Source organism: Canis lupus, chromosome 19 (assembly GCF_048164855.1).
Source record: "Canis lupus baileyi chromosome 19, mCanLup2.hap1, whole genome shotgun sequence".
In the NCBI taxonomy this organism is placed as follows: domain Eukaryota; kingdom Metazoa; phylum Chordata; class Mammalia; order Carnivora; family Canidae; genus Canis; species Canis lupus.
In genome coordinates this window covers 52926095-52939303 of record NC_132856.1, presented here as the reverse complement: position 1 = coordinate 52939303, position 13209 = coordinate 52926095, and the positions used below count along the sequence as shown (strand labels likewise).

The following is a 13209-nucleotide window of genomic DNA, read 5'->3' as shown; positions in this document are numbered from 1 at the left end:
TGAGGTAAGTCAACTGAATGCTTGAAATCTAGATACATTTTAAGATCTTCAGTTTGTCCTATTGAATGTTAACAATACTGACATAAATAAATCCCTTCAGATAAATGCGAATTTAGAGTTTGCAATATTCTAACATACTTGAAAAGCCTTTCAGAGTCATCACATACATAAGGAAAAATTTTAGTATGTTCAATAGCAACATACCTGGTAACATTTGTATGAAGTCTACTATGAAAACCACATACTTGACATACAAAGAAGTTTTAACATTTGTCAAAGGCAATTTTGCAAGCACCTCGGTGGCTCAGTCAGTTAAGCATCCAACTCTTGATTTGGGGGTCAGGTTGTGATTTCAGGGTCATGAGATCAAGCCCTGAGGCCCATGTCAGGCTCTGCACTCAGTGGGGAGTCTGCTTTAGATTCTCTCCCTCCCTCTTCTGGTGCCCCTCCCCCTGCAGATGCTCTCTCTAAATAAATAAAACCTTTTTTTTTTTTTTTTTTTTTAACTATATGTACCACTTTTTTTTTGGACAGAGGCTGCACTGTCCATGTTCTCCATTGTTATACTTATGATCACTTAATTTATGTGCATGTTCATTTACCACATGGTTTTACAAGTCTTCTGGATTGTTGGTTTCATGTTTACAAAACTGACACTAGTACTGTCATCACAGCTGTACTCTTGGAAATGTAGGTTGAATTCACTGCTTGAGAATAACTGTACATTGCATTGCTCACACCAATAAAGGTCACTAAATTGGGTGTCTACAGTGTGCCAGCTGAGGTTCTCAAAAATCACTGTTTTATAATTACAGTTACAAATTACAGTTACAAATGTAGGGATCCTCTTCATGCAGTTTGGTGTGTTCGATCAGAAGTATGTTGGTAGAGAAACTTTCCTTGCATATTTGACACGTGTTTCAATCAGTACACTTACGCTTCAGCATCATATGCTGTTTTATAGCAGAAAAATATTTGCTGTTGAATTCACAAAGTTCACATTTATAGGGGACACTCCTATTAGCTCTCAGTAAAAGTCACTTCTGCTGGGCAGTCACATTCAAACTTGGCTCATGTCAAGAATTTTGCAAACTTTAGCTGGTGGCTTCCTTATCAGTTTGGCCTTGGAGACTCTCAGAGGAATTGTTTCCTGTCTCTATATCATAGTCTTCAGAAATTGCATGCACTTCTGCAACAATTGGGACATCTTCAGTAGTGTGAACTTCTGTAGGACTCTACTCTTGAGTTTGTTGGTTGACCAATTCAAATGAGTCACACTCTTGATCACAAATTTCAATTTTCTGTACAAAATCCAGTGTGGTATAGAATTCTCAGTACAGGGATCCCTGGGTGGTGCAGCGGTTTGGCGCCTGCCTTTGGCCCAGGGCGCGATCCTGGAGACCCAGGATCGAATCCCACATTGGGCTCCCGGTGCATGGAGCCTGCTTCTCCCTCTGCCTGTGTCTCTGTCTCTCTCTCTCTCTGTGACTATCATAAATAAATAAAAATTAAAAAAAAAAAAAAGAATTCTCAGTACAGGACTGGGAACCAGATAGTTATGATTTCTATTTCTGACCTTGATTCCATCTGTAAATTTTGACAAATCATTTGATGTCTCTGTATCAGAGTCATCATCTTTGTTGCCAAAATATCTCATCTGGTTGTCTCATAGAACAAGTACTATAACTAATCAGAAAAAAAAAATTCCGGGATCCCTGGGTGGCGCAGCGGTTTGGCGCCTGCCTTTGGCCCAGGGCGCGATCCTGGAGATCCGGGATCGAATCCCACGTCAGGCTCCCGGTGCATGGAGCCTGCTTCTCCCTCTGCCTGTGTCTCTGCCTCTCTCTCTCACTGTGTGCCTATCATGAATAAATAAAAAAAAAAAAAAAATTAAAAAAAAAAAAAAAAAAGGAAAAAAAAATTCCATTGAATCTATCTGCAATTCTGCTTATTCCAGAGGAATCTAAGTAAAAGAAGAGTGTAATGTCTTATGTCTTATTTTTTCTTGTTTTAGGGTATTCGTTCATAGCTTTTCAATTTGGTATAATTCTTAATACTACAGTGAGAAAACATGAATTACAGAGAAGCTTGCACAGATGCTAAAATATGCCAGGACCTTGGGGCTGCAGCACTATGGCTCCTGGACACTCCCCCAGCCTGGCCCCTCTCCCTCCTGCATGCCTTAGACCCTGCCTTCCAGGCCCCCTATATAAAGATTTAAGTGTTATATAGGCGAAGAAGTCTGGCTTTTTAAATTTTTTAATTTATTTATGAGAGTGAGAAAGAGCATGGGTAGGGGCAGGGGGAGAGAATCTCAAGCTGACTTCCTGCTCAGCAAGGAGCCCAATGCAGGGCATGATTCCACGACCCCAATATCACAACCGAGCAGACACCAAGAGTTGGACCCTTAACTGAGCCAAAACCAAGAGTTAGACCCTTAACCAACTGAGCCATGTGAGCGCCCCCCCAAAAGTGTTTTTAAAAGACTATCTGCCTTGGGGATCCCTGGGTGGCTCAGCGGTTTGGCGCCTGCCTTTGGCCCAGGGCGCGATCCTGGAGTCCCGGGATCGAGTCCCACATCGGGCTCCCGGCATGAAGCCTGCTTCTCCCTCCTCCTGTGTCTCTGCCTCTCTCTCTCTCTCTATGTCTATCATAAATAAATAAATCTTTAAAAAAAAAAAAAGACTATCTGCCTTGATTTTAACCCTTTTTAAACTATATCTTATTCAGATTTTATAATTTTTTCTTAAATATATTTAAAGATCTTTAAATCTCTAATCTGCATGGAATATATTTTGACATGTAGTGTGTGGTAGTGGATCCAGTGACAATTTTTCTCCAGAACACATGGCTAATTGTTTTAGTACCACTTACTGGTAAGCTAATTGGCATACTGAATAGGAATTCCACCCTTATTTAAAAAACAATTCTTGGGCAGCCCCGGTGGCTCAGCAGTTTAGCGCTGCCTTTGGCCCAGGGCATGATCCTGGAGACCTGGGATTGAGTCCCACGTTGGGCTCCCTGCATGGAGCCTGCTTCTCCCTCTGCCTGTGTCTCTGCGTTTCTCTTTCTCTTTCTCTCTCTCTCTCATAAATAAATAAATAAAATCTTTAAAAAATATATAAAAAATAAAAAACAATTCTTATAAATATCTATCAGTTATAAATTCTTATAAATATCTATCTTATGTACTAGTCATATATATGTACATACCTCATTCTTGATTATGGTAGCTTTATATGTTTTAATATTTCATGGTAGGTAATATTTGTTGCATGTAACTGCAGTAAATGTTCAGCTTGGAATTCTTCACAGGTCAGCTGGTAGAGTATGCAGACAGGTGGTATTGGTATTAGGGTCTATGCATTTGAAGGAGAAAACACTTCTTTCAGTCTTTGGAGGCTGCTTTCACTACATAAAGACCTCCTGCTGGGTTTCAGGGCTGGTGGTTTTGCCTCTGGGACCATAGTTGAGTTGTGTTGGAGCCATGTAATACAGCTGCTTCTGGATCTGTAATATAATCTGTGGAAATCCAATTAGTAGGGAAATGGACTTTTTCTGGGTAGACAGAACTGCCTTCTGGGCCTTGGTCAGTAGGGCTGGCACTGGGGCAAGCATTCTCTTCAGGATCCACAGTGGCTATTTTCCAAGTTGTGTGGAAAAGTATGGCTCTCTCACTAGGCGTGCGTGAATGGCCCAACACAGGTGAGGGGCTGGAGCCATGTCATAGAACTGCCTTAGGGTCTACATGACCAAGTTCTGTAGATTGCCTCAGTGGGCACTGATGGATGAGTCTCCCCCTGGGTCCTTGGGTGAGCATGATTCCTTCTACATCATGGCTCAGACTGTCTGGAGCTGGGCATGGGGCTGCTTCAAGATCTGCAATCAGACCAGGTCAACAGGCCTGCCTTCAGGGTCACAGATGGACATAGCTGAGAGAGGCTGGAACTGGATTATAGGCTGGCTGCTCAAGGTCTGCATCTTAGAGGCCTATTATCTGAGAGGCATGGGTGGATGTGTCTCCTTCTGGAGTCTGAGGGATAGTGCTAGTGCCAAGGCCAAATGGGACTATAGTCAAGTCCACATGGGGATGTGGCTATTTCCAGGTATGTGAGTGGGACCATGGTCAACAAGCCGAACATCTGGGCATAGGTCTGCCTTCTCAAAATGTTCCTCCTTGTTCTTGGGCTATAACGGGGCTTTATACCTGAATTCCAAAACTCCCACAAATGGAGGGGGCCTAGAATTTGGAAAAGGCAAGGAAAGAGACTTCCTCAGCACCTCCAGAAAGAAAACAGTCCTGCTGATGCATTTTAGACTTCTGACTTCCAGAAATGTAAAATAATAAATTTGTATAGTTTTAAGCCACTAGACTTATGGCAATGTGTTACAGCATCAATAGGAAATTAGTACACCTTTCTTCCAAAATCTGCCCATCTATTGCCACTGGTCAGGTCAGGTCCCCATCTTCTCTCCCCTTCAGCAGTCTCCAAACTGTTCCCTCTGCCACTAATTTTTCCCATTAAGAGCAATCCTAAGGTCCTCATACTATATCTGTGATTACAGCATGGCCATAGTGCTCCATTGCTTTCAAAGTCCTTAATTTGTCAAATTAGATTCTCTCTCTCTCTCTTTTTTTTTTTTTTTTTTTATTCCTAGAGCACAATGGGGAGGAAAGGGAAAAGACAGAGGGAGAGAGAAAATCTCAAGCAGGCTTCATGCCCAGCATGAAGCCAATGCAGGGCTTGATCTCACAACACTAAGATCTAAGATCTGATCTTAGGTTGATCAGATGCTTAACCAACTGAACCACCCAGGCATCCCTCAAATTAGATTCTCAATAGTCTGTCCTCTATCCACATATCTAGGCTTATTTCTAATAACTCAGTCATCAGTTCCATATATCCTCCTGAAATGCCTTAATCTCAAATTTTCCATGTTTATGTGTATGTGGTTCCTTTCTCCTCTTGTTCCAACTCTCCTCTCTACTTCCTACCCAAACCCATTCTTCAGTTGAATTTCTACTGATTGTTTGTTAACTCAATCCTCAAGTGTACTCTCCTGTTAGAAGTTTTTGCTGAATCCCAAGTGTTGGTGATGTGGGAAATGTGGAACTATTTATTGTTCATTGGTCATGGGAATGTAAAATAGTGGAGCCACTTTGAAAAAAAGTTTAGCAGATTCTTAAAAATGAAACATCAATTTACCATGTAACTCAGTAATTACACCATGAGTTATCTACCCCAGAGGAATGAAAATACACATCAATACAGAGATACATACAAAAGTTCATAACAGATTTATTCATAATAACCCAAACTGCAATATCCAAGTGTCTACCTGCTGATAAATGAATAAACAGAGGTATATTTATATGTTTGAGTATTACTCTGCAGTTATAAGAAACAAAATACTGGTGTATGTTTTCCACATAGATAACCCTCAAAAACCATTATGCTAAGTGAAAGAAGCCAGAATCAAAAACCCATATATTGTATGATTACATTTACATAACATATCTAGAAAAAGCCAATTTCTAGAGATAGGAAGCAGATAAGGTATTGCCTAGGACTGAGGTGGGAGTGGACATTAACTGCAACTGGAGACCAAGGGAAATTTTGGAGTGATAGAAATGTTCTAAAACTGCATTGTGGCAATGGTTGCATAACTATGTTTACTGAAATTACTGAATTTACATTTTGAATGGGTGAAATTCGTGGTATGCAAATTTTACCTCAGTAATTTCATTAAATAAATATATTCTCTGGAATTACTTGAGTTGAAAACTTTTACCTTTTTCTTAAGATTTTATTTATTCATGAGAGACACAGAGCGAGAGAGAGAGAGGCAGAGACACAGGCAGAGGGAGATGCAGGCCCCACAAAGGGACCCCGATGTGGGACTCGATCCCGGGACCTCAGGATCACACCCTGGGCTGAAGGCAATGCTAAACCGCTGAGCCACCTGGGCTGCCCTACCTTCTTTTCAACAGGCTCTTTTACACACCAATATTATTATGCTCACAATTTTGTACGGCAATCATATTTACCTCTTTGGTCTCCTCCTCAATTTGCACACAGTCAATAATTAAACATAGCTTGAAATGTAGTGGAATCAAAGTGAGTCAAAGCTACCCCAATATTGCTGAAAGATTGTGTTTTTTTCAATAATTTGAGGATCTAATTATGTATGTATTGAATTCTTGGTTTTTGTTCAGTTTGGTTTTGTCCCAAAAGTCATTAGTTCCATCCATGATGTTGTTTTAATACCCATCACAATCTTTACTACCTCACTTTCTTTGGGTTCCTCAGAAGAAGACACTGAGCCAGTGATTCATTAGCAAGCACATTACTGGAAGAAGCAAGGAACAAGCACATGGGTTAGGGAGAAGAGAAGTAATACAGGGAAGGAAATATATCCAATAAAGTATGCCCTAAGTCAGCTCCCACAAAAACTAAGCACAGTTTTCATCCTGTGAGGAAATATTGGAAAGTGGCACAAAATGGAAATATGAGAATTATTCTAGCTAATTGGTGAAGAAGATGGTGTACTTCACACCTCTTCATCAAATGCAGTCCTTGGTGGATCATAATTCCCTGTTACTTCTTACCCCATGTACCTGTTGCTGAGCATCGGCAGTCAGATTGGTATGCAATGGAGAAAGTGAAATCCCTGGGATCCCTGGGAATGGAGGAGAAATGCTGATAGCTTCTGTTACTCTACTCTTCACTGCAAACTCATTTCTTTCAAAATTCTTTTTAACAAGTAAAGTGACTTCTGAATACACAATGTCCCCTTGGTTCTGAAGCCAGTGGCCCATCACATACAAAGGGTTCCTCGACTGTGGAGTCTTGCCAGGGCGCCCTTCACATCCTTATTTCTCAGGCTATAGATGAAGGGATTCAGCATGGGGGTGACCACAGTATACATCACTGAGCCAATGGAGCTCTGGGAAGAATGAGTTGCAGAAGGACTGAAATAGAGCCCCAGGCTTGTCCCATAGTACAAGGAGACCACAGAGAGGTGAGACCCACAAGTGGAAAATGCTTTATATTTTCCTGCTGCAGAGGACATTTTCATTAAAGAGGAGACAATCAGAGAGTATGAAAAGAAGATCCCACTGAGAGGAAACACACCCAATATGACAGTGGACACATACAAGAAGATGTTATTGATGAGGGTATCAGAGCAGGCCACCTTGAGGATCTGAACCACTTCACAGAAGAAATGTGGAATTTCTGTGCCTGGACAGAAGGTCAGCTGCCTCACCAGTAGGACATGAATCAGGGAGACCCAGAAAATGATAAACCAACACATCAGAACCAGCAAGCCACACAGCCGTGGGTTCATGATGATTGTGTAGCGCAGGGGGTGGCAGATAGCCACAAACCGGTCATAGGCCATCACGGTCAGGAGGAAACCATCCATCCCGGCAAAAATCATAAAAAAATACACCTGAATGAGGCATCCAGTGTAGGAGATGTCTTTGCTGTGTGTCTGGATGTTTACCAGCATCTTTGGGACAGTGGTAGAGATGAAACAGATATCAACAGAAGATAGATTGGAGAGGAAGAAGTACATGGGAGTGTGGAGATGGGAGTCAGAGAGGATAGCCAGGATGATGAGCAGATTTCCCAGCATGGTGACCAGGTACATGAAGAGAAATAAGCCAAAGAGGAAGGGCTGCAGTTCTGGATCATCTGAGAGGCCCTGGAGGAAAAATTCTGACACTCTGGTATGGTTTCCTGCTTCCATGTAGCTGATGTGCCTGCTGGAGAAGGAACTGAAAGCAATCTTCAGTGAATAGCCAACTGGCACATCAGCCAGTCATCACCTTACAATACCACCTTTAGGTGGATATCCTTCACCCTCCATTCATTCTTCCAAAGGCAAAGAGTCATTCACTTAGCCAAATGGTAGCTCATTTTCAATCTAAATGTACTTAGGTATCCTTTTAAAAATTTAGCAGACATCTCCTTTTATCTCCTATTCACTGATCTAATTCTGTTTGAGGCCATGGACATAAACCAATTTCTTCATGGTATGACCATTCGAAATAAGTGAAGACATCAAAAGTCTTTCTTTGTTAATCTCCATTATTCAGATATCTCTATACTAATTATCAATGTGGATTCGCAACTCAAATACCCTTAATTTGAAGAGCTGAACTATGCTCTTACTATATTTCATTCTAAATATGTGGTTACTACTATTAACTTCTTTGTGGGGATTCAGAATGCTCAAGTAATTGTTAATAAAGGAAAATAAGGAAAGAGCAGGTATTTCAGGTGCAGAGAACAGAATTTGCCCTTTCCCTAGGGTTGGGTGAGCTTGGTAATGGAAGGGATTTGAGAGGCCAGTGAGATGGAGAGCAGACAGTGAAGTTCAGGAGGGACAGAGTATATGGGGAGCAAAAGTGGAGCATCCTGTACTATTCCTTAATGTGCCTCTCTCACTTGGTGATTTTATTTGTAGGTCAGAGGTTGTGACTGGTTTTGCTCTCCATTGTCTTTCTAAAGATTTACATGGTACCTACACATACTAGGTGTTCAACACATGAAATATTGGGCATATAATAATGATTGAGACCAAAAGTAGTATATACCAGAACACTAAACAGGAATCTTCAAGATCATCATATAACTAAATATAGACAGGGAAAAAAACAGAATAGTAAAGTTAAATACAATGCTGTCATATCTATTCAAGAATAGTAAAAGTAATATATCCTAAACAAGTAACACAATTATTTTAGAAATGGAAAGCTCATTAATGCTGGGATGTTTGCTAAAAGTGTGCATCACAAAAATAGAGACGTGAAGAGCAATCATAACCATAATCACAATAGAAAAATTATTTCAGAAAATGTAAGAACCAGTACTGTCATTAGCTGCCTAAGAAGAACCTCTTGCTAAACAAAACAAAACAAAACAAAACAAACAAACAAAAAAAAACACTTGGGTCACTTTCTTAATCCAATAAAAAATAGTTGTTTAAAACTGCAACCAACCAAGGGGTGCCTGGCTGGTTTAGTCAATAGAGCATGCAGCTCTTGATCTCTGGGTCATGAGCTTGAGCCCCCTTGCTTGGCATAGAGATTACTTTGAAAAAATCAGCCAATAGAGTATTCTACATTAAATTATTTCTGTTCAATTTGTGAGCAAGCCAATACAGTCTACTCCAACTCAATCACTCAATATTCTCTTGAATATGTATAGAGATTAGTAAGATGGGAAATGGATATTAACTTGAAGACCAAATGTCAGAAATGATTACAATATGTGTAGAGACATTGTGGACACTACAGAAAAACAACAATACAGAACTACCAAGTGCTATCAGTAAGACAAATCTGCCAGCAAAAAGAGTTAGAGAATATAACAGAAAAATCCAAACACTTGAGGAACAAAGAGGACAACACATCACACATAATACACATAATGGAACAGGAGCCTAGAATTCATGGGAAAGAATGAAGAGGAAGAGACTCACTGGAAAATAACTCTTACTGGAAACTGTCTCGATTCTGAAAGAGCAGGAAGCAGAACTAGATCTGGGAAAGACTTATTTAAGTACCAAGTAAAGTACCTTCAAACTACAGAGACTTCCTAAATATGGGACTGTTCCAGTCTCATTACTCTAGAGGTAAACCCAGTGCCCACTTTCTTGTCCTGTTCCTCCATACTCCTCCAACTCTGACTGGGAAGCAATGATCCTGCCCTCTCTGATGGTTATCACTGAAGCTTACTCTTCTCTGCAGTCTGTCCCAGGAGAGCCCATTTGGGTTTTCCCCTAGGCTGCCATCAGTGAATTACAGGAAGGGGGCAACAGGACATGTTATCATCTCAGTGACTGAATTCTCAAAGGTCCTCATTGAATAAATTGTTCTTCTGACTTTCCTCACTGCAAACAATTCAGGTCCCTTAGGATACAAAGATGAAAGAATGGAAAATGTTCGGTCATATCTGTGTAGGCAGCAGTGGGCAACGGTGAAGGGATATTCTCAAAAATGAAATTCTTTCTTTAGCTTGACTTAAAATGAGAAAATATCCCCTAAGAAACATTTAATACCTGCACGAACCCAAAACAGGAAATCAATTTCATGGGATGTTCATTCCTTGAAGAATCTTTGGAGATTTCAAAGATCACTTAGTCCACAGTGTCATGGGGGCAAAGAGGTCCTTTCTGATGAAAAGCAGAGTGGTTAATAGTTTTGGTTCTATTGAAAGGACTAACTAAATGAGGACTGAAAATATCCCTTGACATTTGCCGATGACACGCAGGCCTTTGTTGGTATTAGGGAGGGCGCCATTTTTTTACCTCCAAAGGGTAGGTGCATAAACAATCCAGATAGACGGGGTTGATGAGTGAGTATTGAGGAAACAGAGGTGCCAATATAAATCTCCTATGAAGTTTGTCAGGAAAGATGAGGACAGAGGTAGAACCATGCAGAAAAAAAATTGTGGAGTATGGTGTTAAAAAAATATTTAACGGAAAATATGCAACAGTTTAATTTCAAAGACTATGATCACATTTAGAATAGACATTTGCATACAGTAGATATTCTGGCTACACAATTCATAGGATGCATGTACATTCTAAGTCAGTGACAATCACAATGTACTCTAACTCAAAAACATGGGATATGTGGGTCCAGAAATCAAGGCTTTTTGGTAGAAGCAGCCCTGTATAATGTCATGCCCAGTGAGCCAATTTGGCAGTATTTGCTTCAGGTCTCCTCCAGTCTGGTCTCAGCATGTTTAGAGGTCTTGACACCTAAAAGAGTAGCACTTCCAGATACATGGCCAAGGTACTATTGAAGTTATCCAGGTGCCTGGCACTTGAGGTCTGTTATGCCAGAAAGAGGAGACACCCTCTTGGCAGAGTTAACTGGCCCTGGTCATCAGTGTCGTTGTGTGAGCATGGCAGTGGGCATGCACTGGTATCCAGCTGTGATCAGTCAGTGGGTTGGAGCAGCCAGGAGTATCCTCAGAGGAAATATGGTGGTGAATACAGATAGCTGTCAGGCAGTTATGCTCCCCCAGCAGAAGACCTGAGTGGGTAAGTGAGTCACTTCATTTAGCTGAGGACAGTTCTCAGCAGGCTAAAGGCTGAGAGCTGTTAGATGGCTGTACTCCCTGAACCTGGAGAATAAGCCATAATTCTGAAGGGAAAATTGGGTGACCCAATACAGGGTTTACTATAATCCACCTCATTAGCATTAAAGATTTTATTTATTCACTCAGAGAGAGAGAGAGAGGCAGAGACACAGGCAGAGGAAGAAACAGGCTCCATGCAGGGAGCCTGACGTGGGACTCGATCCTGGGTCTCCAGGATCTCGCCCTGGGCTGAAGGTGGCGCTAAACCGCTGAGCCACCTGGGCTGCCCCCCATTAGCAACACTATGTACAGTGTCCATGAAAGTGTATTTGTGATTATGAAGGTCAGCAGTTGGGAGGGACTGTCCTTAGGAAGTAGGAGCCACAGTGAGAAGTGAAGGACTGTAGGATTGGTGCTGACAATACCAAGTGCAGCTTTGACTCTCCTTTTTGCTCATGTTCCAGTGATGACATCTCTTAGGGCTACCTGTTCTGGGCCCCTTGGAGACTAATACAGCCAAGGCCAGGATGGGGATAGGCTTGCTTTTGTCCTCTGTAAATTTGTTAAAGATACCATAGTCTCTCCCCTTTGTGACAGACAGGGAGCACCATAAAATCTAATTAAAGTTTAGCTGCCAATTAGGTGCATGTGAAACTTTTAATTTCACTACAGTTCCCCTCCCCCCCTTGCCCCAGGGGTGGGGGAAGCATCCTATTGATCTACAAAATTTGTAGAGTAAGGTCTGAATTTTGCAGAGAATAGCTGTGCTGCACCTGGATTGTCACTCAACTGATCCCCCCCCCCATATAATAAAATAGGATTCCTATATAGTCTTTACTTTTTCTATTAGCACTTATAAGAAACTCCATTATTACTCTTTATTTATATATATTTTCTTTCTCCCAATAAAACGTAAATTCTATGAACATTGGGCCTTCATTTTGTTTCAAATGTCATACCAGTACATAGAATCTAGCAGTTAATAAATGTATAAATGCATGCATTAGCCAATCACACTAATGTTAATAGTAGAATTAGAATGGTCTTTGGAGTTCAGACCTGTCTAACATTAGATCTGTCACTCATCAGTTTTTGCCTAATACTAAATATTACATACACAAACTGAGTATTTATCACTGGATTAAATTTGTACAGTGTATTACTCTTTGAAAGGAATCTACTTAAAAGCCACTCCCCACTACCCCCCACCAAACTTACAGATAAAACTGACAGGTATCTGCACTTGGCCCTAACTTTTTTCCAGCTCATAGTGCCCTAAATTCTCAGAAAGTAGATCCCAACTACAAAACAAATTCTCTAGCCTGACCACAACCCACATCCCAAATGAGCCCTGGACAGAGCCCCTCAAAAACCTGCCACCTCCTGCTCTATTTGGCAAAGAGTTGACCCCCTTCCCATACCCACCATGGGCACAGCTGCAATCCTGTCACACCCTTCAAAATACCTTATGAGGCCCAGACTGACAGAAACTTGGAGTCTAGGGGGGAAATGTATGTATATGTGTGTGTGTTGTTTTCTGGCAAGCACTAAACAATACCCAAGGGAACTAAAAAGACTTATGCACAAAAAGATACACATGAATTTTCATAGCAATATTCCTCCTAATACCCACAGGGGGCGCCTGGCTGGCTTAGTCCATAGACCCTGCAACTCTTGGTCTCAGGGTCGTGGAGTTCAAGCCCCACTTTGGGCATAGAGCATACATTTAAAAAAACACACACACACTCCTAGTAACCACAAAATGAAACAACCCAAATGTTCGTCAACTGATGAATAAATAAAATATAACATACCCATACAATGGAATATCATTCACCAATAATAAAAAGAAATGATGGGGGTGCCTGGGTGGCTCAGTTGGTTAAACTGCCAACTCTTGATTTTGGCTCAGGTCATGATCTCAGGGTCCTGGGATTAAGCTCTGAGTCAGCCTCTGTGCTCAGTGAGGAGTCTGCCTGAGATTCTCTCTCGCTCCCTTTTCCTTTGCCTCTCCTCCTACACAAGCATGCACAGGCACATGCTCTCTCAAATAAATAAATAAAATCGTTGTATACTACAAAGCATATGAACCTTGAAAGGCATACTTAGT

General features: G+C 41.2%; 1 protein-coding gene and 1 pseudogene across 1 annotated transcript; both read right to left on the bottom strand.

The window, feature by feature from the left end:
* Window positions 1-506: 506 nt before the first annotated feature.
* On the bottom strand, window positions 507-3618 carry LOC140611463 (zinc finger protein 639-like; annotated as a pseudogene).
* A 2210-nt stretch (window positions 3619-5828) lies between these two features.
* On the bottom strand, window positions 5829-10454 carry LOC140610871 (olfactory receptor 7D4-like). Its single transcript, XM_072787385.1, has one exon. It carries the CDS (start codon window positions 7753-7755, stop codon window positions 6820-6822), a length of 936 nt encoding a protein of 311 aa, XP_072643486.1. The 5' UTR covers window positions 7756-10454; the 3' UTR covers window positions 5829-6819.
* Window positions 10455-13209: the final 2755 nt, after the last annotated feature.

Coding starts and splice junctions, on each gene's coding strand:
- LOC140610871 (XM_072787385.1), bottom strand. CDS start 7,755: ATGGAAGCAGGAAACCATACCAGAGTGTCAGAATTTTTCCTCCAGGGC.